At 44.4% G+C, this 26488-nt stretch overlaps 4 protein-coding genes and 1 non-coding gene across 7 annotated transcripts; all 5 read left to right on the top strand.

Annotated features, from left to right (window-relative positions):
* The first annotated feature begins 6 nt into the window (after nt 1–6).
* LOC115574100 (Krueppel-like factor 11) lies at nt 7–4187 on the top strand. Its single transcript, XM_030405344.1, is given in 4 exon segments — nt 7–821; nt 823–864; nt 1344–2223; nt 2447–4187. Coding segments are annotated over 4 exon segments (1389 nt in total). The 5' UTR covers nt 7–650; the 3' UTR covers nt 2743–4187.
* Nucleotides 4188–8066: 3879 nt separating this feature from the next.
* mettl22 (methyltransferase 22, Kin17 lysine) lies at nt 8067–10761 on the top strand. Of its 3 annotated transcripts, XM_030405345.1 has the most exons (3): nt 8067–9430; nt 9857–9964; nt 10743–10761. In XM_030405345.1, the coding sequence occupies exons 1-2, from the start codon at nt 8222–8224 to the stop codon at nt 9938–9940; spliced, it is 1293 nt and encodes a 430-aa protein (XP_030261205.1). In that variant the 5' UTR covers nt 8067–8221; the 3' UTR covers nt 9941–9964; nt 10743–10761. The 3 variants fall into 3 exon arrangements, with proteins under 3 accessions (XP_030261205.1, XP_030261207.1, XP_030261206.1); XM_030405347.1 differs by lacking the exons at nt 9857–9964; nt 10743–10761 and having other exon boundaries at nt 8067–9318; nt 9364–9512; XM_030405346.1 differs by lacking the exon at nt 10743–10761 and having other exon boundaries at nt 8068–9485.
* Nucleotides 10762–12972: 2211 nt separating this feature from the next.
* LOC115574106 (ribonucleoside-diphosphate reductase subunit M2-like) lies at nt 12973–17756 on the top strand. The gene is made up of 10 exons (XM_030405353.1): nt 12973–13237; nt 13475–13543; nt 14121–14270; nt 14387–14503; nt 14727–14860; nt 15507–15601; nt 15691–15824; nt 16009–16113; nt 16235–16348; nt 16818–17756. Exons 1-10 carry the CDS (start codon nt 13148–13150, stop codon nt 16968–16970), a joined length of 1161 nt encoding a protein of 386 aa, XP_030261213.1. The 5' UTR covers nt 12973–13147; the 3' UTR covers nt 16971–17756.
* On the top strand, nt 16467–16604 carry LOC115574709 (small nucleolar RNA SNORD94). The gene has a single exon (XR_003982565.1). It is a non-coding gene; the product is annotated as a small nucleolar RNA SNORD94 (small nucleolar RNA).
* Nucleotides 17757–18254: 498 nt separating the features above from the next.
* lgals8a (galectin 8a) lies at nt 18255–24301 on the top strand. The gene is given in 10 exon segments (XM_030405357.1): nt 18255–18333; nt 19582–19611; nt 19613–19671; nt 19845–20055; nt 20148–20267; nt 20350–20400; nt 20815–20841; nt 21341–21429; nt 21820–21985; nt 23580–24301. Coding segments are annotated over 10 exon segments (942 nt in total). The 5' UTR covers nt 18255–18294; the 3' UTR covers nt 23730–24301.
* Nucleotides 24302–26488: the final 2187 nt, after the last annotated feature.

Raw genomic sequence — 26488 nt, 5'->3', positions numbered from 1 at the left:
CATATGGAAACAAAATGGGGGGAAAAAACACATTATTCCGATCATTAGGAAACTCAGCCAGACATATTTGGCGTCCCGACTGACTTGGCTGTCAGACTGAAGAACTAAACAACACTGTACAGCTGATGACATTTAATATGAGGACAGTGTCCGACTGAATCAGAAGGGAACTCTGCTGTACACATTTGGGATCCCAACTTATTTGGATTTCCTGAGAAAATAAAAAGGCATGTCAAAATAAATGTATTATCGGGAACCCAAACAACATTACTGAGCAGCACATGTCCATATTCGACATACGGAACCATGAGTCAGCACGGCAGAATACATTTGGGATCCCGGCTCATATTTTACAGCTGCTACTTGGTCCATCAGTTTCAAACCACAGTGGAACAATTAATGTATTTTTACAGAACTGAACGTTTAGTGGCTTCTTTTTTGGAAACTCTTGACGCATAAATTTCCATTTTAGAAATGCAGGAGATCTCTGGAGGGAAAAAGTCCTCAGAGATCTAAAGACTGTTGTTGTTGTTGTTGTTGTGTTTGAACCGGCTCAGGGTGGACTGACATCTTTTAGACTCTGCTCTTTGATTCCCGTTTGTTCTGGATCCTGATCCTCCTGGTCTTCCTGTCTTCCTCAGGTTGACCGAATGGACGGCCGGCAGGTGACGACCATGGAGCTCAAGCCGTGCATCGAGTATCACGACCTGGAGGCCGCCGAGGCGCTCGTCAGCATGAGCTTCTGGGGTCAAAGGTCGCACAAACCTCGCCCACTGACCCCCACCTCCGACTCCTGTGACTCCATCCATCTCCACCCGGAGGGGGGGGGACGCTCCCAAAGACCTGATCGCTCTGTCCTCGCTGGTGAGAAACATTTAAAAGGTTTCGTCTACAAATGAAATGTTGAAGTTCAGTAGATGATCCGTATCAGCGTCATGTGAAGAGTGACGCAATGATCCAGAAAACATGTTTTGTATAAATTCAAAGAATATCAGCTGATCTGTTGCATCAGTCGGGCTGAAGCCTAAAAACCTGTTTGAGGAGGAGTCGAAACATCCTGTTATTTATATTCTTAATTTAAAAATACTTTTTGTGTTCTTGTCTCTGTTTAACTAAATGTTAAACTAATAATATTTTTATTCTAATAGTCAAACAAGCTTTAGTCGTTATTTTGTTAACATATTTTCTCCGTCGGTTGTTGTTTTGTGACGCGTTATTTAAATTGTGTTTCTGCTCAGAGAACTCGGCTCTCTGTTGATCGGTTGATTGATTGATTGACTGTGAGAATAAATGTCTTTATCAAAACCTGACTCAGTTTAATTATGCTCTGTTTCCTCCGTCAGTGTATGACTCCGCCTCACAGTCCGAGCTTCGCCGAGGCCTCCACCACCGCTGTCCTCACCACCACCTCCAGTCTGAGCCCCGCCTCCAGACCAGTCTTACCCCGCCCCGGCTCTGGCCCCGCCCTCCTCTGTGACTCCCATGCTGGCCCCGCCTCCTCCCCCTCCACCTCAGAGACCTCAGCACTGCCGCCTCAGACAGACGTGTCCTGCGTGGCTCCGCCCAGCAGGGCGATGGCCACCAGCGTCATCCGCCACACCGCCGACCGCCTCAGCATTCCTCCTCCTGCACCTCCCTCCACCAGCCAGCCGACAGAAACCTCCACGCCGCCACAGACTCTTCCAGAGGAGAAGGACAGACCTCCTGCGTCTCCTGACAGCACGTCCTGTCCTCCATCCTCAACGTCGCCTCCTCACTCCTCCCCACCGTCTTCCTCCTCCTCTTCCTCTCCAGTCTCCGCGTCTCCGGTCCTGTGCCAGGTCTTTCCGGTTAGTAGCCGGACGGGGATGATCTCCGCCTTCGTCCAGGCGCCGGTTCAGGTGCAGACTCAGGGGGGACCGAAGCCCATCCTGCCCCAGTCTCCTTCCAGCTTCGCTCAGCCTCTGCTGGTGGGATCCGCCGTGCCGCAGGGGACCGTGATGTTCGTGGTTCCCCAGGCGTCCGTCTCCCAGGCGCCGCAAGGCCAACAGACTGTCATGACGCTGGGCAACACAAAGCTCCTCCCCCTCGCCCCAGCCCCCGTTTACATGCCGACGGGAGCGAGCGGCGGCACCTCGCAAGCCGACTTCTCCCGCAGACGAAATTATGTCTGTAACTTCCCCGGCTGCAAGAAGACTTACTTCAAGAGCTCACACCTGAAGGCTCACCTGCGCACACACACAGGTACGAGAACCCGTTACAGAGAAACACGTGTGATCAAATGTGTAAACACTGAGAGTCTGCAGCCGGCAGGTTCGACCACTAGAGGGCGCCGACGAGCTGTCAATGTTCAGAGCTAAAAAAAGAAAATCAGATCAGCAAACGTGATTATTGTTTTATGACCTTGTGCTTTTTGTTCCGTTTGTCCCCCTCTCTTCTTCTTCTTCTTCTTCTTCTTCTTCTGCAGGTGAAAAGCCGTTCAGCTGTCACTGGGAGGGCTGTGACAAAAAGTTTGCCCGCTCAGACGAGCTGTCCCGCCACCGCCGGACGCACACAGGCGAAAAGAAGTTTGTTTGCAACGTGTGCGACCGGCGCTTCATGCGCAGCGACCACTTGACCAAACACGCTCGGCGGCACATGACCACCAAGAGGGCGTCCTCGTGGCCCGCCGAAACCCGAGACCTCAACAAAGTGGCACTGCCCAAGGGCCAAAACAGAGGCTCTGCACTTCCTGTCGGCATGCTGGTCTCCACATCCAATTAACAGACTCAGTCAGCAGCCCACAGGGCCAACTCAGGACCCTGGCGAGGGGGGCAGCCGCCAACCAGACACTTCCAGGTTAAACTGTGACTGGAGGTTTCAATCAGCTCCACATCAGGAGGATCTTTTCTACTCTACACATCAGACTCGGCTGGTGAACTCCGGCTACGTTTACATGAAGAACAGGGTGATTAGAACATGCTAACTCTGCTAACTGTCACATTCAGCAGCTCACTGCGGCTCACTGCCTCCGTCTGCTTCCCCTCATTAGCATATTAGCATGACAATGTTAACTACACATGTCATTTACGCTAAACATGAGTGTTAGCTATTTATTGATCGTTAACATGCTGATGTTTATCTTGTTAACATGCTAACATGTCAACTTTAACATGTTAGCATGTTTATAATTAGTTTAAAGGCTTTTACACACCCGGGGGCGTGACGGAGAAACTACACGAGAATGAAAAATACTCGTGAACATGTTCACACCAGCAGCAACGAGAAATTAAAAGGCCACGTTAGGACCCAGGATCAGTTTCAAACCAGAGTGATTTGTGTTATTCTCAGATTGTTTGTCTGTTTTCAAGCATTTATCAGTGTGAACGCTGTCCTGCAGCCTGGTGACAGTTAGTAGAGAACAAACCTTCCACGGTTACTTTGATGAAAGTAATCAGGGCTTCACCACAAATGAACCACAGTAGATGTTGTGGGTTGAAGTCATGTAGACGAAGCCGGAGCAGCCAGCGGAGCAGCTCAGGACATTTTACTCCCACCAACCACAAACTCACCGACAGAGGAGGAGGAGGAGGAGGAGGAGGAGGAGGAGGAGGAGGCGACCGGCTGCTACTCATCCACGGACAGAAACCAACAAAAACCTGACATTGCACTGGATTTTTTGAATCTTGCTTGTTTTTGTACTCTCTCCGTGTATAATCATGTTTACTTCATGTGTAAATGTCATGTTTAGCTAAATGTATGCACTCGTTATTTTTTGCCAAAGCCTCTGTATCGTGCTTCTATAATTAGCCTACTTCTGTTCATCGTTTGTGACTGTAAATAATGTAAATATATTGATATCTATATGAATGTTATGTGTATTCCGATCTGCATTTATTGACAGTACGAGTTATTGATATTTTAATGTCAGTGGACAGTATTCCTCACTGTGATACTACCTACTATCTTTTCTTTATACATTATTATTATTATTATTATTATTATTATTATTATTATTATTATTTAATAAACATTTGTTGAGGATAAAGTGCTGTTTTTGATATCTTGATTTGGCCCATAGTGTAGCCAGTAAGAAAATACCTCATGTTATTAAATGTTATTCTTAATAATAACGGCTTATATCGAAATAATCCCATTTCTGAACATTTGCCTGTAAGCGATGGTGAAGAATATGGCTTTTATAATAAAAATTTACCACAAAATATAAAGTGTTGGTTTGTAGTTTGTTCTTTCTCAGCGGACTACATTTCATCCTGTGACAGTCTGCTTTGTTCTGGGAGCATCGTTGCTAAGCTAACAGTGGCTAATTCAGCTCAGTGTAGTTGATTATTAAAAGCTGTCTGGAAACGTTCAACATGTTTTGTCTGAGCATTTGTTACATGTCTGTATATCAAGTATGTCTCCGGGATAGTGATGGTTAGCGTAGCTTAGCATAAAGACTGGAAGCAGGTGGAAAGGGCTAGCCTAGCTGTCATTTAACCAGTTTTTTGAGGGAGTTCTGTGTCTTAATGCTAAGCTAACTAGCCACACATTGAGCATGTCACTCCAGAATAAGGAAAACTAAAACGTGTGATCAGAATATAAATGTTTATTAAAGTATTAACAATAAGCTCCACCTCGACCAGCTGCAACTTCAACGTCCTGATAACAAGGTAATACAATATTTTACAGGTAAAACAGATTCACTGACATCTTTCTCTGACGACATGTTGTCAGCATGTTTCCTGCTCCACATGGATCTGATAGCTTTAGTACAGATTCCTAACAGCCTGCAAAGTACCAGACACAAATACATGACCATGTATTATCAGTCAGTGCGTTTACATGACACTCAAGAAAACCGAATTACTGCGTTAGTCTGACTATGATCGGATCTTTAAGATGCATGTATACACCTTAGTCTGACTAAAATCGGACCGGATCAGATTTCTCAAAGTGGAATTACACCACGTAGATTATTCGATTGAAAGTCGCATTACTCCTGCATGTATACGTTTCCAGCGGATCGGATCAGATTTTGCGTTCTGCACAGGCGCGAGATTTTTCCCCGGGGCCGTGAGCCGGAAGTAGACGGGCGGCGGCGTCTTTCCTCCGAAATCACCGCAAGAAAGAGAGAAAGAGCTCCATTGTGCATCTAGTGTGTGTAATTATCATGTACACCATATACGAAGTGTACAAAGATGTAGCTTCGTCTCGCTCTTCGTACGCCATCTTTCTGGAATGCCGAGGCAGCTGGTGACGTAAAGAGGTCAGCCGGAGGTGTTTCTGTTAACACTAGTTGAAATGGGCACAGCGCCACCTAGCGTACCGGGTATGACATGCTTTCAGCAGTAATTCGATTTTCTCACCGGCATGTATACTCGGATAATTGCAGTTGTCTGATTGAGCAGCAGAGTCGAACTATGACTGTAATCTGACTAAGCTGTGCATGTAAACGCACTGAGTAATTCACACATTACTCACCAGATGTAAAGTCACAAATAAACATTAATGATAATTATGTTTTGTTAAATGTGACACTTCACTCCATCATCCCAGAGCCTCGTATATTTCTGTTAACATTAACGCTTCACTGCAACATACAGAACATCTGAAACCTTAATAATTCACCACTTCAATTCATTACATCATCACGTGACTTCATGACATCACCACTTCACCACTGCACTTCATGACATCACCACTGTACTTCATGACATCACCACTTCACTTCATGACATCATCACTTCACCACTTCACTTCATGACATCATCACTTCACCACTTCAATTCATGACATCACCACTTCACTTCATGACATCATCACTTCACCACTGCACTTCATGACATCACCACTGTACTTCATGACATCATCACAGGTGCTGATGACAAAAGACAGATAAAGAAGAAGAAGTGTCGTTCTGTCTTCTCTCCACTTCGTGTCCTTTCATTCTCTGCCACCTGCTTCTCAGATGTACATGAATTTAGTTATTTGGGTTGTTCAGAAAATATCTACAGAATATTTACAATAAATATTAAATATATAGGTATTTCATAAACAACCTCATGAACTCTAACTCGTGTACATTTAGATCTGTGGATGTTTTTATACATTTGTTCTGATCATAGTTTGATGTTTGTTAAGTTTCTGTAAAATGTGTTAAAACATGTTATTGATCCACTAACATGTAATCAGGTGGTTAATGCTGCAGCTGGAGGAGGTGGAGCTCATGTTCAACACCTTCATAAACACACAGGCATAATTAATATTCTGATCATGTTTGAATCTGAGAAGTGAGCAGCTGTCAGACAAACAGTCAAGTATGGAAAACTTTTTAAAGACCTCAAGAAGTAACATGAAACTTCCTCCTGTCCTGCAGTGTGTGTGTGTGTGTGTGTGTGTGTGTGTGTGTGTTACAGATGAGTGTGGAGCTGTAAAGAGTCACATTAACATCAGAGGAGGTGATTAACTCCCTGTTGATGGGTCCTGACGTCACTCTGAATGTGGGTCATATATGTTGACATGACGGGAACAGGCGGGTAAACTCCGGGTCGAACCAGTGTTCCGGCTCGGCTGCTTTATATAAACATACATCGTCCCGTATATGAAGTTTCTGCTCGACGACAGCGGCTCTGTTACGTGTTGAGTTACACAACCGGCGCTCTCTCTCCCCACACAGCCCGGTAACAACGACCAGCCAATCACGAGCCGGCGCTCGGGGGGTGTGACCAATGGGACAGGACGACGTTGGGTCCAAGGGGCGCGTCATTGGCTGACGAGGAACCCGCCCACTTGCCTTACTGACCGACATTCAGCTGAAGCCAAAGAAAAAGAATAAAAAGAGCTAAAATAAATAAATAAAAACAGGAAGTGCGGCGGCGGAGGAGATTAACAGCGACACCTGGAGGCTGGAGGCGGTACTGCAGCACAAAACACCCGAAGAAGAGCGTTCGACTCAAACACTCAAACTAAAGAAATACATTATTACTGTTATTATTAATGACTAATAACAAAATTAATATACATGTTATCAACTCAATTATCTTTATGTTTCCAAGATGTTCTTACTGTTAAAATGAACCAGCCTCCACCCCACATAATCATCAACATATGTGTTGTCAACTTCATTAACTCTTATTTTTACTGAATATATTCATAAACACAATCATCATTCTGTTTTTTAAATGCTGTAAGATTTTTTTTTTATTGTTAAAATGACAAATAAACCTGCTTTCATCCTACTTCAAACAAAATGTTATATATTCATGAAAATATGTGTTATCGGCTTATTTAGCTCATATTTTAAAACAATGTATTTATAACAACAGTTATCTATATATTTTGTTATGTCTTTTGAGATGTTTTTATTGTTGAAATAAAAAACAGACTTCCACTTTGAGCAGCCTACATCACACATAATAACAGATAATGACAGTGTATGTGAGCATAGTAACAAATATTAAAGGAATGATATTTTGTCATCTTGAAGGAGCTGTGTTCAGGCTTGGACAGATAATCTTATTACAAAGATTACATGTTGTCTCTGTTTCTTGGTATTGAAAAATAAAAGGAACATTACGAGTAAAAAAACAAGTACAAATGTTACAACAGTTACATCAGCTCCAGTTCTGTGACTGAATATATCTGATTAAAAACATGACATTTTACATTAATTCTGTAAATAAATAGCATTTGACAAATAATCAGTCCTGTCAATATTACGAGGTTAAAACTGACCATTTAAAAAATACAGATGGATGAATCTCTGTATCTGTGTAGGTGAAGGTGTGTGTAAATATCCAACAGCACAGTTTAATAAAGATCAGCTGTGTGATGACATACAGCTGTCCAAAGACAGACGAACACGTATTAAAGGAGTTATAATAACTATGTCAGACACAATCAGAGACATGTGATGAATAATTCATTAACATACAACATATATAAAAGTCTGTTCTTCATCCATAAAGACAAACTGAGGCAGTTTAACACTTCCTACATCTGTTAGATTCAAACATTACATATTGTTTTAATCAGACCGTCAGCTGCAGTTCTGTCTCCGGCCGGCAGGCGGCGCCGCTGACAGCTGACCTACATTTAACATGTGTTGTTGTCTCCCCGAGCAGCCAATCACAGCGCTCCTTCCCGGAAACAGCTGATGAGCCATCTTCAGCTGTCCAGAGCGGAGCATGAAGGACTCTCCGGGCCTGAGGACGGACTGGTGACCCGGAGACTCTGCTCCTCGGCCCGTTACTGATCCGACATGGACCGGATCACCTTCCACTACGACACGGTTCTGTCGGACGTGCACATGCTGCTGCCCAACGCCCGGCACCTCATGAGCCGCCTGAACCGGGTCGGACAGCCCGTCTTCATCTCGAAGTTTAAGATCCTGTCAGACAGTGAGAGAGCCGGGACGGAGCTGACGGAGGTGACGGAGGCGGGAGGAGACACACGGGGACAAGATGGAGGACGTGTGGAAGCATCAGTGGATGAGGACGGAGATTTTGAGATCACGCACCGGCCGAGAAGCCCTCCGGAGGGGAGCGGCCGAGACCCGGTCTGTCCCGTCATCCTCCATCAGTCCGACCCGGGTCAGGAGGAGCAGGAGGAGGAGGAGGAGGAGGACGAGGAGGAGGAGGAGGGTGAAGTCGTCATCAGGATCGAGCACACTATGGCCACCCCGCTGGAGGACGTCGGGAAGCAGGTGTGGCGGGGGGCGTGTCTCCTGGCCGACTTCATCCTCTCTGATCCGGGTCGGTTCAGAGGAGACACCGTCCTCGAGCTCGGCGCGGGAACAGGTCTGACCAGCATCACCATGGCAACCGCCGCCAAAACGGTGTACTGCACAGATGTGGGGGAAGACCTACTGAGCATGTGCGAGAGGAACGTGGCGTTAAACAAGCACGTGATGGAGGCCTCCGGCGGGCAGGTGAAGGTGAGGCACCTGGACTGGCTCCAGCAGGACCTGCCCACTGACGCTGAGGTGGAGTTCAGCTGGACGGAGGCGGAGGTGGAGGATCTGTACGACAACACGAGCGTCATCATCGCCGCTGATGTGTGTTACGATGACGAGCTGACGGACGGCCTCTTCCGGACTCTGCAGCGCCTCTGCAGCCACTTCAGCCACACCTGCACCGTCCTCTTCTCCCTGGAGAGGAGGATGAACTTCACCCTGCGGCACATGGACGTCTCCTGCGAGGCCTACGACCACTTCAGCCGCTGTCTGTCGCAGCTGGAGGAGGTCGAGGACGACCGGTGCAGCTTCAGCGTGCAGCGGCTGCCTGTGGACTTCCCTCAGTTCCTGCTGTATGAGCGCATCGAGCAGCTGGAGCTGTGGAGGGTCACCTCCACCCCTCGCCACGCCCGAGACCACCACGCCCGAGACCACCACGCCCGAGACCCCCACGCCCGAGACCACCACGCCCGAGACCACCACGCCCGAGTTGCTGCGACCGTCGACGGGCCGGAGGTCAGCGCACAAACCTCCAGCTAACAGTGGAACGACAGCAGCTTCACCCGTTAATGTGAATAATAAAGTTTAAGGGTTTTAATAACGAGTCTTTGATTTATTGCATGAATTCAACTCATGCAGCGTCGTGATGACGTCATGTTAAGGTGATCGGTCACCTGATTTGAAGGTGACCTATAGCTGTGGCCCAGTTCTGGTTCTGCATCCGTGGAAGGAGCGTCTGAAGGCCAGTGACGTCACAACGCCGTGCGAAGGCTCCTTCAACGGCGTCCTTGTTGTCCATGTTTTTGGAGGACGCAGCACTCAGATACTTCGCCTCCTCACATATCCCATGATTCTGCTGCTCAGTCCCGAAAAAAATGATGCCATGGCAACATCAAGCTAATCATGCTAATAATGCTAACATTACTGTGGGTTCAATAACAGGTCTGCCTCTCTGCGGTCCGCTCTCAGCCGGAGGTTTACCAGCCGCCGCCGGAGCCACTTCTCCTCCAGAATCAGCAGGATTGAAAAGGAAATCAAAAATTGCTTGAGGTAAAAAATTTTTACTTTCTAATCGCTTTTCACTCTTAATTTCCCGGAACTGGGCCACAGAAATCGTGACGTAAGGGTAGGGGCGGGAACGTCTGGTGACACAACCAGGAAATGCTCTGAAGTCCAGACCGTGTTATTTAGCAGCAGCTGACGAGTCCTTATAAGGACGCAGGACCTGAACTGGGACACAGCTGATGTAAGACGTGGCCACCTGTTGAACAGTGGTACTTTCAAAATGCAATATATTATTAGTTACATTCATTATAAAGTAATGTATTACAGTACAATATTACTACTGTGCGTAGAGTAATATATTACTTACTACACATTTGAGTTACTTTCAACAAAATGCCTGAATCATCTCTGTAGAACATTTAAACAGCTGAGATCTGTTTGAATAAACGACTCAGGTGAGCAGACGGACGATCACAGTCTGATTTATGATGAGATTTAACACATATATTTAATTGTAGGCTCAGTCAGCCATCGTGTCTTTCTGGGAATATGACTGTGTCCTCTATAGGCAGTGGCCCTCTTAATACCTGCTCAGTCCTCTCTGAGTCTGACAGGAAAGAGGGACACTCAGCTGGGTCAGCTGGCCGAGCTGCTGATCTCTGCTCCAAACTGGACGCTGATGACGACAAATCAATCTCGATGACCAAAGATGAAGGACCTATAGGGAAAATTACAATAATATTTTTGGACAAAATTATTCATCTCAGAATATTCTGCAGTACACTGAGCAATTATAAAGGCTGTTTTGTTGTTAACTTACCAGGTACAGCTGAGGTTGCAGAGAGGACAGTGGGAGCAGAGGATAGAGATGAACCTGAGATGAAAAACAAGCCAGCCATGTCATAGTCATATTACACTTGAACATGATGCAGCTTATTTTCTAAATAAGAAAGTACAGCTATAGCTTAATAAGAAAACAAACTGTGGAACAACTGAAATTTGTTTGAGAAGTTTTGAAATAATATGGATTTGTCTAAAATCATGTCCCTTGTCATATGATTATATCTTATATTAAAAAAAATATTCATCTCAGTATGTTCTGCAGTGCACTGAGCTATTATAAAGGCTGTTTTGTTGTTAACTTACCAGGTACAGCTGAGGTTGCAGAGAGGACAGTGGGAGCAGAGGATAGAGATGGACCTGAGATGAAAAACACATCCCTTGTCATATGATTATAATTTGACTAGAAATTAAATATATATGGTGACAGTTTTTGATCACCTCATTCATCAGCCTTGGCTGCTCCTGAGGAGGTGGATTGCCCCTGGGCTGAGTCAGTGCCTCCAAAATGTTTTAACAGTGCTCCTGGGGAAGTTTCATATAACATATGAACATATTAGGGAGATGATGTAAAAGGAATATGTTTATTTACTCACATAATTTACTGTGCTCTGCAGCAAACAACTGCAAACAACATACCTCAAACTAGTTAGCTAACTAAATTAATTAATTAATGCAAAACCATATTGCTAGCAAACGTCACCGCGTTTGTAATTAACGTCAGTTATTAAACATTTGCTATCAAACACTGTTATCAAAAACGTTGTTTTGATGCCAAAAAAGTGACCCAGAATAATGTATATACACTGAAAATCAGAGGGCTAGTGACCGAAAGGTCACTGGTTCGAATCCCTGGCTCCCCGGGGCGGGACTGAGCTACATGCCGAAGCATCCTTGAGCAAGATGCTGAACCCCAACACTGCTGTGCACATGTGCAGTTGGCACCTTCGTGGCAGCCATTGCCATCAGTAAGGGCCCTGCGATGAGCTGGCGACTCATCCAGGGAGTATCCTGGCCTTCGCCCATAGAGTCACTGGATTTGGCCCCTGTACCCCCGCTCCACCTTGAATAAGGTGGTATAAAGCGGTAACATCACCCGCAACCCGCATGGATAAAGCGGAAGAAAACGAACGAACACTGAAAATAAACTTATTCCAAATATTACACAAATTTGCTATTAAACATAGTTGGAACAAAATATCAACAAATGTTACATTACTAAGACATACCTTTATCTTGTCGTTTTTATCTTTCTTCCTTTTTCTTTTTTCTGCCCCTGAAGGTTAATTCCTTTTTTGCGACATCTTTCACCTGTTCCTAGCTCCTGGATGCTGCGTGCACGGTTGGCTGCACTGCTCACGTCACTAGCGGAGCTCTGACATATCATATGATGTTGGGTTTTTTGTTTGTTTGTTTTTTCGTACAAGTATGCACATTTGATAATATATGAACCATCATTGCTCACACATGGAAAAAAATAATTAATCACTTTTTTCTTTTTTAAGTAAATTGCTCTTGGGGGCCCTCTAGTGGTCACGGGGCCCTAAGCAGCTGCTTAGTTCGCTTATGCCTTGGGCCAGCTCTGTGTTAAGACCTCATTAATATGTTAATATATATATGGAAATTCTACTCTGCATGTCTTCTACAAAACTACAAAGTGCTCCTTTAATATCACCATGACAATATTAAACTATACAAGTGTCTCAGCTTTAACCTGCAGATATCAGCACTGTGAACACGTCCTGCACATATAAAGACACTTCAATATAAAGACACTTTAATATAAAGACACTTTAATATAAAGAACAATAAACAGGAGCTCAGCTCACTCAGTCTGATGACGTCAGCAGGAGTTAATGTTGCGGATTAAACTTTACTGCTAACATTTCAACACGGAAGTCAGTTTAACTTCTGTGTCTGTGACGTAAAGCTGACACAGTTTGTTCGGATCTCACTTTGTTTGTTCTTTATGTGAAATAAACGTCTTTTGTTCATCACAATCACGAACGTTGCGTAAACGCTCGTTTTCAGCAGTTTTGTAACACCGGTTACGGACAGTTTTGTAACCCCGCACAAACAAAGCCGTTTGAATTTCCCGCAGCTGCCCGGGCGGCACGTGAGCGCGGCTCGCAGCCCGATTGGCTCCGTCGCAGCGTCAGTTTAAAGAGCCACCGCGAGCTGCGTTTCTATTGGCCAGCTGCGTTCTAGCGCCAAGATTTCAATAAAAAGGCGAGCAGACAACAGAAGCCGCTTCAGTCTCTCTGCGCTGCGTCTGTCTGCTGCTGCCTAGTTTACACTTTTTACACTTTAGTCTCTTTTTTGTTCCCGCTTTTAACCTCTTAACTTATCTTTTATTCGCGTGTCCGTCTGAACTCGAAGGAAGTCAAAATGCTTTCTGCTCGCTCTCCTCTGTCCGTCAAGAACGAGAACACCGTCAGCAGCCAGATGATCAACATGTCGCTGGACAAAGAGAACACGGTGAGACTCCGAGCAGCTGCAGCTCTCATGTTTAATGTGCTGCTGAGGTGAACAAGTGTCGGTCTCAAGTCCTCAACGGTGTTTAACTCAAAACTCGTGGCAGCCATTTTGTGAGCAGCTCAGCCGGACTGACCCAGATATCATCTGTATTTCAGCTCAGATCAAATTGTGAATTCAGTGTGAAACTACAGAAAGCTGATTTTAGTCTCTGACGAGTTCTTGTCGTTCCTCTTTCAGCCGCCGAGCCTGAACACGACCCGCATCCTGGCGTCCAAAACCGCGCGTAAAATCTTCGACGAGCCCGCGGTAAGTGAGTCCAAACCTGCTGGTGTGGAGCTGACGTCACAGACAGTGTGTGTGTTCATGTGTCGGTCAGTGAGGAGCAGAGTGTGTGTGTGTGTGTTTGGTTCTGATCCGGTGGCGCCTAAAATGTCGGTTCTGGCGCCAACATGGACGATCAGCTGTCCCTGTTGGTTCGGTGTTGAGCTCCCGCAGTTTAGTTGATGACAGAATATCTGACGTGTTTCTGTGGATCGTCTTCATGTTGCTTCATTTCTTTAATGTCTGAAACGTGTAACTGTAAAGCTGACACAGGAAGTGTTGGTCCACATGTCAGCTCAGATGTTCAGTCTGCAGAACAGGACTGGACTTTCCTCTTTCAACACCAGCAGCAGTAAATGTGTTCTGACTGATGTTGGATCTTTGTACCATCTGGATCCACTGGATCCTCCATCAGACACCAACACCATGCAGAGTTCTTATCATATTTTATAACTGAAGCTGAACACGTGCAGTCTGATGGAAGTGATTAAGTTTGAGCTGAAACTGATTGCAGATCAGCTCACATTCAGCTCATCAATCATTTGGTTTTTGTGTTTTTCAGCCCAAAGCCGTGAAGAAGAGCAGCCGTGAGGAGCAGGAGGAGCCGCTGCTGAAGGAAAACCCTCGTCGCTTCGTCATCTTCCCCATCCAGTACCACGACATCTGGCAGATGTACAAGAAGGCCGAGGCGTCTTTCTGGACAGCAGAGGAGGTAACGTGGACACAGTCAGTGTTTTCAAGTTGAACATAAACTGGTGAGCTGAAGGTGACGACACGTGAAGCCTCCAGGTGATGATGATGTCATGTTGACCGCTTGTGTTTGTTCAGGTGGATCTGTCCAAGGACCTGCAGCACTGGGAGTCTCTGAAGGACGAGGAGAGGTACTTCATCTCTCACGTGTTGGCGTTCTTCGCCGCCAGCGACGGCATCGTCAACGAGAACCTGGTGAGGAGAGACGACCGTGTCAAACATGTCAGCCTGTACAAACTGTCACAGAGCAGATCAGAGCAGATGAGAGCCGGCTGAATCATCTCCAGTCACACTAACTTCATGGACTGATTGTTTCAATTAACATTAATGTAGATGAAGCACAAAGTTACACCAGCAGCAAATATTGACGACTCGATCGATCATTAAAGCGTTCTCCTGTTCTCCCTGTGACCACCAGGTGGAGCGCTTCACCCAGGAAGTGCAGGTGACGGAGGCCAGGTGTTTCTATGGTTTCCAGATCGCCATGGAGAACATCCACTCTGAGATGTACAGCCTCCTGATCGACACCTACATCAGGGAGCCCAAAGAGAGGTGAGACCCTGTCGGAGCTGGAACCGGTCTGTGCTGGACTCTGGTGGTCCGTGCTGGACTCTGGTGGTCTGTGCTGGACTCTGGTGGTCCGTGCTGGACTCTGGTGGTCTGTGCTGGACTCTGGTGGTCCGTGCTGGACTCTGGTGGTCCGTGCTGGACTCTGGTGGTCTGTGCTGGACTCTGGTGGTCTGTGCTGGACTCTGGTGGTCCGTGCTGGACTCTGGTGGTCCCGGCTGGACTCTGGTGGTCCCGGCTGGACTCTGGTGGTCCGTGCTGGACTCTGGTGGTCTGTGCTGGACTCTGGTGGTCTGTGCTGGACTCTGGTGGTCCCGGCTGGACTCTGGTGGTCCATGCTGGACTCTGGTGGTCCCGGCTGGACTCTGGTGGTCTGTGCTGGACTCTGGTGGTCCGTGCTGGACTCTGGTGGTCTGTGCTGGACTCTGGTGGTCCCGGCTGGACACTGGTGGTCCGTGCTGGACTCTGGTGGTCCGTGCTGGACTCTGGTGGTCTGTGCTGGACTCTGGTGGTCTGTGCTGGACTCTGGTGGTCCCGGCTGGACTCTGGTGGTCTGTGCTGGACTCTGGTGGTCCGTGCTGGACTCTGGTGGTCTGTGCTGGTGTGTGACGGTGTGTTTACTGACCCACAGAGAATACCTCTTCAACGCCATCGAGACTCTGCCCTGTGTGAAGAAGAAGGCCGACTGGGCCATGAACTGGATCGGCAACAAGAAGGCAAACTACGGTAAACCTGCCGCCTGTGACTCCATGTGAGCTTCAGGTCTGATATTGATCCTGGATCAGGTATTGATTGTTCCTCTGTGGTTCCTCCAGGAGAGCGTGTGGTGGCCTTCGCTGCTGTGGAGGGAATCTTCTTCTCTGGTTCCTTCGCTGCCATCTTCTGGCTGAAGAAGAGAGGCCTGATGCCCGGCCTGACCTTCTCCAACGAGCTCATCAGCAGAGACGAGGTGACATCATCGATCCTAGCAGCCAATCAGATCAATAAACGGCTTCAGTTTGTTTTCATCATCAGATAAATACCCAGAGCTAAAAACCTGTCAAAACCCTGTTGTGATGCGTTCAGGGTCCATGTAGTAACTGTGTTGTGATGCGTTCAGGGTCCATGTAGTAACTGTGTTGTGATGCGTTCAGGGTCTGCACTGTGACTTTGCCTGTCTGATGTTCAAACACCTGGTGAACAAGCCGTCGGCAGAAACCGTCACCAACATCATCAAGAACGCCGTGCAGATCGAGCAGGTGGGTGACAGACGGAGAACTCTGCTCCTCAACATGTTGTGATGTCACTGGTGTGGTGTTGTGATGTCACTGGTGTGGTGTTGTGATGTCACTGGTCTCACTGCTGTGTTGTTGTGTTCAGGAGTTCCTGACAGAGAGTCTGCCTGTCAAGCTGATCGGGATGAACTGCGAGCTCATGAAGCAGTACATCGAGTTCGTGGCCGACAGACTGATGCTGGAGCTCGGCTTCACAAAGGTGAGCAGAAGTAGAGCCGCTGGTGGTGCAGCTCCGTCAGCTGCTGAGCATCAGGACTGTAGAGGTGGAGTCAGAACCAGTTACCCTACAGGGGGGACCAGGTCTCATGTGGTTCAGGTCTGTGGTGATGAGTGGCGCAGGGGTACGGACCTCAGCCGGTGATGGGGGCTGAGTGCTGCTGCTGCGCTCTGATTGGTGGACGTGTGGTTCGCTGACGGACCGGCAGCAGCACGAGACAGACGCCTGACTGAACAGACCGACAGCTGCAGCAGCTTCAGATCTCAATCTTTATTCTCTGCTGTTTTATTGACGGCCGTCTCGTAGTTTCAGTGTTTGTAGGTGAAATAATCACAACTTCCATCAGACGGGAGGAAAAACTGTCAGCTGGTTCAAATGTTTGCTGTGATTCAGCAGCTAAATGTGGCGCTGAACATCAGGATGTTCTGACCTGAGGTCTGTGTGTCTGTAGATCTACCGGGTGGAGAACCCCTTCGACTTCATGGAGAACATCTCTCTGGAGGGAAAGACCAACTTCTTTGAGAAGCGTGTGGGCGAGTACCAGAGGATGGGCGTGATGTCGGGCTCCACAGACAACACCTTCAGGCTGGACGCAGACTTCTGAGCACCTGGTGGAGACGAGCCATGCCACTCACCTCTCCAGACTCCGCCCTGCAGGTGGAGGACTTGAAGTGAAGTGACACAGAGACAGACGGACTTATTTTAATTTATCTGACGGCTGGGTGAAATAATGAGCTTCTCAGCCAATCAGCCTGCTGCAGGCTGGATCAGAACCAGGTTTTGAATGACCTTTATATTTGTAAACTAACTCTACAGGTGGTGTTTTTATAAATCTGCTATATTAGTATGTTTTATAACTACATGTTTTTAGGATGTTTTGTACATAAACTTGTTTTTTTGTAATAAAGTACTGAAGTCAACATTTACATGTCTTTATACTCAGCTTTAAGATGATTTTCAGTCCCGATTGTAACAAAACCGATGTGGAAGTTTTAGAGCTGCTGGCGTGATGGTCATTCAGCTAGTCTTCATGCTAAGCTAACTAGCTGCTTAAAAGTAGCTTCATACTTATAATGACATGAAAGTGGAATCTGAACATCCAGGATTAAATGAGGAGAAAACTAATCTCCAAAAATGTTTTCATGTTCAGTTGTTGTGAGCACAGAAACCTGCAGTATTGAGGGCTCCAACTCTTCCCTCATCGATTCTCTGAAGTAATGGCGTCTGTAAAATGGTAGAAAATAGAGAAATTTTATGTTAGAACGTTCATGTGTTTTTATTTCACAGCCCAGAGGAGAAAGTTCACATCTCAAAAATGTATTATATTATTACATATTGTACCAACACACAAAGGCAAAATATTAGTAAAACATTAATCTTATAAACATCACTCTGTTGGGACATCGCTGTTTTTACACAAACTTTCTCCTGATCTTGAATGTGACAGAATTAAAAGACAAATCAACATTTTATAAAAGTGTTTTTATTCCAGAGAGAATCTTGGAAACCGGATGAAAGCGTCACTGTCCATCTCAAACTATAATCATATTAACTTGGAGTGGTTAACTCTCAGACATGAGCTGCTCTTTGTTCGAGGAGGAAGTTTAATGAGTCACTTTATTAGAATCATAAGACTCAGTCCGCCATCTTACACCAAACCTCTGCAGGCTATCAGGAGCGGACAACTACGTCATCACGCTGCGCCGAGATCTGTACCTAATGTCTCTTTAACTATAACAAGTAGAAATTTTAAAAAAACAAAAAACGAAAATGGCAGTTATTTGACGGTTTATCAAATTATGTGTGAAAACACTGATTCGCGATTTGAGACGGGTTGTCTCATCCTTGTCGCCGTCCACCGTGCTGACGTAGAACACGGAAGTAAACAAAGTCCGAAGTAGCTTCAGGCAGGTCGCAGCAGCTCCAACATGTCGATTTCAAACCCGAGACAAACGTTTTTAAACCCGGTAAGATGCTGTCTGGTCGTCATATTTAGATCATGGTGTCAATGAAATTAGATTTACGAATTATCGTTTGCATAGCTAGCATCTTAGCTAACAGTGCGCTCGATTTATATTCATTGCTGCGTAAGTAATGAATGTTTGATGAGACACTTTATTGTTTAACACGTCCAAAATACTTTCCTCAAGTCTGAAGTATTCCCGATTAATTCTGTGAGTGTTTCATTGGTCACATAACTTTATTTCAGAAGAATTTGCCGCTCGGACTGTTCGCCTCCGCCCAGTGACGTTTCACTGTTCTGGACGGACGAATACCTCAGAAAGACTCTAAATTATTCATTAATTGGCTCTGAGGAGCAGTTGGGAGCGTTGTCATGGGTGCCGAATCAAAAAGTGCTTCTTTAAAGTTTGTGATCTGACTCAAGTTAAGTCATTTTGCTGCTTAGCGTTTGAAGAAACGCAAGGAAAATTTAAAATGAGATCAGAATTTGTAATGGAGACTGGCTTTCTGTCACAGCACCCGTCCTGTAAATGTGAAGTCTTGTACAGTAACATCCTATTTAACCCAAAGATTCAACTAAAGCGTCTTTATCAAGTAAAAAACCAAAAACAAACTTAACCTGTTTTCTGATCCGAGCAGGTTTTGTGTGCAGGCTTGACTGGATGTACGGAAGCCCTGAGGGGCCACTGAGAAAGCGTTTTTCTGGTGAACCAGTTTGTTAGTGATGTAAAAGGTTTTCTGTGTTTAAACCTGGTGGTGGAAACGTTTTGCAATGACGATTAGAAATTAATGTTAAAAAAAAGTTTCCTCTTAAATAAAGTTCTCAGTTAATCCTAAACTTAAATTGGAAACTGTCGCCTGATGTGAAGGTGAACAAACACTGAATGAAATACGGTCGGTCCAGGTGAATTAAACAACGTGTGACAAAAGAGCCAATGAGTGATTAGGAACAGAAAGAAAGTGAGGTAGGTAAGAAAATAAGAGCCTTTATTACAGATTACCAGAATAAACCCTGTGACTTGTCCCTCAGGGCTTCCGTATGAACGCCTCACTGTGTGACATACATGGAAAGAACAATATTTACGTTTCATGCAGCAGATTCGGTTCCAGCTAACGACTGTTTTCATTATCAGTTAGTCAGCAGTTTGTTTTCTTCAGTTGATCCATTGAAACTCCTTCATGTCTCCTCAGTTCTTCTCAGGTGTTTCCACATGTTTAGTTTCTGTTAACAGTCTCGTGATTCTCTCCGACAGACGATTCCCTTCGCCGGGACGATCCTGGGCAGGGTTGCTGCCGGGGGAGATGGTTCTCGTTCAGGGATCAGTGCCGTCGAAGGCTGACAGGTGAGAACTCACGTCACAAAGTCATAGAGTATGAAACGTCTCACACCTGCTGATCCACCTGTGTTTACACCTGACAGGTGACATTACTGAATGTACAGAAACCCTCTAAAGATCCAAACCAGTCTGTCGGTCTGAGCCGGTCGTCCCTGTTGACCCTCGGCATTGTCTTGCAGGTTCCAGATAGATTTCACGTGTGGCAGCAGCGTGAAGCCGAGGGCCGACGTGGCGTTCCACTTCAACCCGAGGTTCAAGAGGTCGCCGTGTATCGTCTGCAACACGCTACAGAAGGAGCGCTGGGGCCGAGAGGAGATCCTGTACCAGATGCCCTTCGCTCCGGGGGCCACGTTCGAAATCATCTTCCTCGTCCTGAGAGACAAGTTTAAAGTGAGACACCGTGAAGGGAGTTTATACCACACACGTCTTCTCACTGAGATCAGATTTAAAATGGTGTTGAACTTCCTGCTCGTGTCCTGCAGGTGGCGGTGAACGGCGGTCACGTGTTGGAGTATCAACACAGACTGGAGCTGGAGCGAGTCGACACGCTGTGCATCTCTGGACAGGTCAAAGTTCAGGCTGTCGGCGTCCTGCCGAGTGCTGTGAGTCTCTCTGTGGGCCAGGAGCACAGATTTAGTGTTCTGTCTTCATGAGGTGAATCTGATGTTCTGCTTTTATTCTCAGAGTTCAGTTTCTCCTGAAGCCAGCCTGAGCAGCCAGGACTCACACACCAATGTAAGAACACAGAACAGTGATGAAGGTTCTGAGTAAAGTTTAATGTCTGATCATCTTCAGAGAGGAAACAAACAGAAACATGATGATCAGGTTCAACATTGATGAAGGAAACACACTGAACATGTAGGAGTTTCTCACATGTTGGAGTTCATTTACTTTCCTTCATTTCATTTGTTTTTAAATCTCTGAACGTGTGTTGTTATATTTCATATTTTATAAGCTCGGACCGTCTGTCAGGTGTCCATACAATAATTATAAATAATATCCATGAGGAGGAACAACAGAGGAGCTGAACTGGAGCCCGAACAGAGAAGATTAGAATCAAGATCGACTTTTTTACTGCATGTTTTAGAAAACAGTGTTTTTTTTACTGAAATGTATTTTTAATGTTGTTTTTGTCTGTTTCTCCTGCAGCCAATCAGCTCCTCTTCAGGCGACTTGGTGAGTTGTGCTGTTGCATGATGGTCGATGTAGGTTCTGTTGGTTCAATTGAATTAGTCACCAAATGTTTTCTTAATAAATCAGTTTGCTAAATTGTTTAAAATAAGTTAAATTCTCTGCTGTCAGTTTGTTGAATGTGAATGTTTTCTGGTTTCCTCGACAGTAAAACTGAAGATCTTTGAGTTTTAGACAAAAAGAAAGAGTTGATTTAGTTTTTTAAAAATGTACCTGAACAGAAATCTGAACCTTAATCTTTTATGGAAATTCAGTGCATGTTCTCCACTTTCAACACACGATCATCCTGTTTTAGATGCAGAGCTACTTTCATAGGAAGCAACACAGGAGAGAAAACAGATTTCAGTCAGAAATCTAAACGTTACTGATTTAATTACACTCAGGGATTCTCATGTTTCAGATCAGATGAAGGAGAGAAAAGATTATGAGTAGTTGTTGTTTCCTTTGTTGTCGGCTGACCTGAGAACTGTCTGGTCTCCTGCAGAGTGTTCCCTTCACAGGTGAGCTGGTCAAAGGACTGAGTGTCGGACGAAGCATCGCCATCAAGGGAGAAATCAGTCAGAGTGCACACAGGTAAACACAGGTAGACCACAGACAGACCACACCTCCACAGGTAGACCACACCTCCACAGACAGACCACACCTCCACAGACAGACCACACCTCCACAGACAGACCACACCTCCACTGGTAGACCACACCTCCACATACAGACCACACCTCCACTGGTAGACCACACCTCCACACCTGTGTGTCAGTGTCGAGTCACTCCTGTCCTGAAGTGATGAAACTACACGTGATTGTTCACATTTTGAAAACCCTCTGGGTGGATCATGTGTTGCTGTTTGGTGAAGATGACCGTCGACCCTCGAGTAATAATAACTTCATGTTTCTTGTCAAAATGATGAAATGTGACTCCACACTCAGCGTCAGCGTCACATGTTTCTGTCGTTCTGTGTTACAGTTTCAGTGTGAACCTGCGAGTTTCCAGCAGCGGCGACATCGCTCTTCATCTGAACCCTCGTCTGAAGAAAGGAGTCTTCGTCAGAAACTCCTTCCTGTCTGAGTGCTGGGGCTCCGAGGAGACGGACCTGGCCTGCTTCCCCTTCACCACAGGACGGTACTTCGAGGTACTCGCATACATCCCATCTGTGTCCGACGTAGTTTTTAATTATCACATTAACATTCCAGAATATTTTTATTTCATGAATCCAGCTCAGAATCAGATGTTCACTGTGCTCAGAGGAAAGTTACACTTAGAGACATGAATGTGAAAACAAACTCAAACGTTGAGCTGGAGGAGAAGCAGCAGCGCGTCTGTGTCACCGACACGCTGCTGCGATCACATGTGAGCAGACATTTTACTTCTAATGAGGAAAACATCAGCCTGTCAGCTGAAAACAATCAGGCCGAACAAAGATCTGTAGCAGCTGCAGATCAAAACGTGGTTGATGGTTTCCACTAGTAACTCAGCGGTGTGTGCCACTTAGTGACATACTGACAGAAGTATTGGCTCACCTGCTTTGGACTCGCATATGAACTTTAGTGACATTCCATTTTTAATCCGTAGGCTTTAATATGACGTTGGTCCCTTTGCAGCTGTAACAGCTTCAACTCTTCTGAAGGATTTCCACGAGGTTTAAGAGTGTTTATGGGAATTATTGATCATTCTTCCAGAAGCACATTTGTGAGGTCACACACTGATGAAGGCTCTAATTCATCCCAAAGGATGTCAGACTGTCACATCCTCTGACGCTATGCAGATTAGATTTATGATGTATATTTGTTTGTCATTATTAACAGACTTTCCGCTGTTCGTTCTGTTGATGGGTTTGAGATTCTCTCGATGTACAAATCCCAGTGAAACAAACTCACAGTTAGTAAAGACAGATTCTAAAGATTCTACATAAAGAGCTTCACAGATCCCGACAACAGAAAGGACGATGCGTTCATCACTCAGCTGTGAAGTGGCAGAAACTTCTACTGAGACACTTACAGACCAGTGTTGTTTTTGGCAGCCATTTTAGATTTAGTCTTAGTCTTTTGGACTGAAATGCTTTTTAGTTTTAGTCAAATTTGAGTCATTTGATAGTTCTAGTCCAGTTCTAGTCGACGAAAACTCAAACAGGTTTTAGTCAGTTTTAGTTAAAAAACAAAATAAGTATAGTCAAATTAATTTAGGTCAATAAGATCTACGAGCTCACAATGTGTTGCAATGTGTTGAACTTGTAGATCTGCTATTTTCACAACTTATGTGTGACACTCTTGTATGATGAAGTAGGGCATTAAAATAAAAGGTATGACTCTCCAATACTGATGGATTACATTTAAAATACGTCCATATATCTGAGGTAGGCGTCAACATGTGACGTGACGTGGAGCTCGAAGTTGGGCTGTGAACAGTGACAACGAATTTGTCTTCAAAATAAGAGCTTTACATTGCACCCCATCGGAGTTTAGAAGTGGGTTCTTAGTGGGGGGCTTTTAATTTGAAAGTAGTGACCGTTCCTAGCTAACCGCTACAACAACGAGCGGACAACAAAGACAGCAGAGATGTCATGCATTTTAAACGTCAGACAGACCACCCACTCACATTTACGTCCATTCTCGTTATCGTCATGAAAAAAAAGGGGCGGCAACGAAATAATTTAGTCATCGCCATTGTTGATGAAAACAACACTGTTACCGATCTCAACATAGCGGTTCTGTGTGTTCTGTGTGCAGATGATCATCCTGTGTGACGCTCAGCAGTTCAGAGTTGCCGTTAACGGGAACCACCAGCTGGACTACAGACACCGAGTCAAGGACCTGAGCCGCATCACAGAGCTGGAGGTTCTGGGAGACGTGACGCTGCTCGACGTCAAGATCCTGTGAACTCTGACCTTTAACCTGAGTGTCGCTTCACTACTACACAGATATAAATATATATATATATATATGAATCTTTATTGTCACTAACAGAAGAACCTGAAGGTCCAGACAGACTGTGATTTCAATGTCTGAAGGTTTTTTTGAGGATTTTCATTAATAAATCGTCGTTAATGATCCAGTTCTGAGACACGAATGTACGTTTTTAACCCTCGAGGCACCTTGGGGTACCAAACGTGTACACTCTTAATATATCGGTCAGTTTAAATGCTAATTATATGAAGCTTGGCCAGGATTTGTTTTTTATTAATACTTTTAATATTCCATGAGCCCCTCTGTTGTAAGTGTATAGATTAGGAGATTCGCATGTATACCTACACTCTTTCACCTCGGGCCCGATTTGGACACATTGACTCCCATTATAACCACATATTTTTGATATACTTTATTCCTGACATATTATAATGCTTTTCCCATGAATACCTAATAAATCTAAGGGTTAGGGTTAGTTTCAATGGAGGCCTGGTTCTCTTACTTTGCAAAATGCATGGCAATAAAAACACTGAACACCATAAAAATGGTCTTGGTTCATGGGAGTGATATAAAAGAGTGTGTATGTGTGTGTGTGTCTGCGTGTGTGTGTGTGAAATTCAAATAATCAAAGGCCAGATGGTCAATGGTTAGATCTGAAGCTGTCATTGCTCCAAAAATAATAATGCATCAAAATCAATGTTGTTATCAATTATTGACCTAGTCAAGGCTCTAATAACCTCATCCTAAATATTCCTCTTTGAACTTTATTTTTGGAAAATATTCATATTTTGTATTTTTCTCATTGAGAAAATCAGGTGTTTTATGACAAAAAGGGCATAAAAAACATTAAAAAACCTTAAAAATATGTAAAAATTTTAAAAATATATAAAAAACTTTAAAAAACATTAAAAATATATTAAAAAAACCCTTTATTTTTATTAAAAAAACCCAGTTGGTAGAGCAGGCGTCCCATGTGCTGAGGCTCTGCAGCGGACTTGGGTTCGACTCCCGGCCTGGGTAGGGACAGGCAAAGGTTTGTTGCGTGTCTCTAACCCTGTTTCTTGTCACCCTCTTCAGCTGTGCTGTCAATAAAGGCCAAAAAAATATTTAAATCAGGGCATTAAAACCATTAAAAATATATAAAAAACTTTAAAAATATATGAAAAACTTTAAAAATATATAAAAAGAAATTGTCATTTTTATCACAATTTAATTTGTGAGGGCGCTGCTTAGCTCAGTTGGTAGAGCAGGTGTCCCATGTGCTGAGGCTTTGCAGCAGACCCGGGTTCAACTCCCAGCCTGGGTAGGGACAGCAAAGGTTTGTTGCGTGTCTCTCTAACCCTGTTTCCTGTCACCCTCTTCTGTACTGTCAATAAAAAAAACAAACTTGCAAGTTTTTTTTTTAATAAACTGTCATTGCTCCAAAAATAATATTGCATCAAAATCAATGTTGTTATCAATTATTGACCTAGTCAAGGCTCTAATAACCTCATCCTAAATATTCCTCTTTGAACCTTATTTTTGGAAAATATTCATATTTTGTATTTTTCTCATTGAGAAAATCAGGTGTTTTGTGTGAAAAAGGGCATAAAAACCATTAAAAATATGTAAAAACTTAGAAAATATATAAAAAAAACTTTAAAAAACATTAAAAATACATAAAAAAAACTTTAAAAATTTATAAAAAACTTTAAAATATATATATAAAAAAAATATGACATTTTTATCACAATTTAATGAGGGACCATTTTGGGTCCCAAGGTTAAAACTTGTAAGTTGGGGCGCCGCTTAGCTCAGTTGGTAGAGCAGGTGCTGAGGCTCTGCAGCAGACCTGGGTTTGACTCCCGGCCTGGGTTTGTTGCGTGTCACTCCCCCTCTCTCTAACCCTATATAAGTTTTTTTTTATATATTTTTAAAGTTTTTTATATATTTTTAATGTTTTTTAAAGTTTTTTTATATATATTTTCAATGTTTTTTAAAGTTTTTTTTTTAAATATATTTTCTAAGTTTTTACATATATTTAATGTTTTTTAATGTTTTTTATGCCCTTTTTGTCATAAAACACCTGATTTTCTCAATGAGAAAAATACAAAATATGAATATTTTCCAAAAATAAGGTTCAAAGAGGAATATTTAGGATGAGGTTATTAGAGCCAAATGCGACAAACCTTTGCTGTCCCAAAGGTTTGTTGCGTGTCACTCCCCCTCTCTCTAACCCTGTTTCCTGTCACCCTCTTCAGCTGTACTAATAGCTGTGTAATAAAGGGCAAGAAAATATTTAAATCATGTGTTTTATGACAAAAACGGCATAAAAACCATTAAAAAGATATAAAAAACTTTAAAAAATATATTAAAAACTTTAAATATTGTATTAAAAAATATGACATTTTTATCACAATTTAATGAGGGACAATTTTGGGTCCCAAGGTTAAAACTTGTAAGTTGGGGCGCTGCTTAGCTCAGTTGGTAGAGCAGGTGCTGAGGCTCTGCAGCGAACCCGGGTTTGACTCCCGGCCTGAGTAGGGACAGCAAAGGTTTGTTGCGTGTCACTCCCCCTCTCTCTAACCCTGTTTCCTGTCACCCTCTTCAGCTGTGCTGTCAATAAAGGCCAAAATAATTATTAAATCAGGTGTGTTGTGACAAAAAGGGCATAAAAACCATTGAAAATATATTTAAAAATATGACATTTTTATCACAATTTAATGAGGGACCATTTTGGGTCCCACGGTTAA

This window comes from Sparus aurata, chromosome 22 (assembly GCF_900880675.1).
Source record: "Sparus aurata chromosome 22, fSpaAur1.1, whole genome shotgun sequence".
Lineage (NCBI taxonomy): Eukaryota > Metazoa > Chordata > Actinopteri > Spariformes > Sparidae > Sparus > Sparus aurata.
Note: the sequence above shows the minus strand (reverse complement) of the source record. Positions and strands in the feature narration are given on the sequence as shown.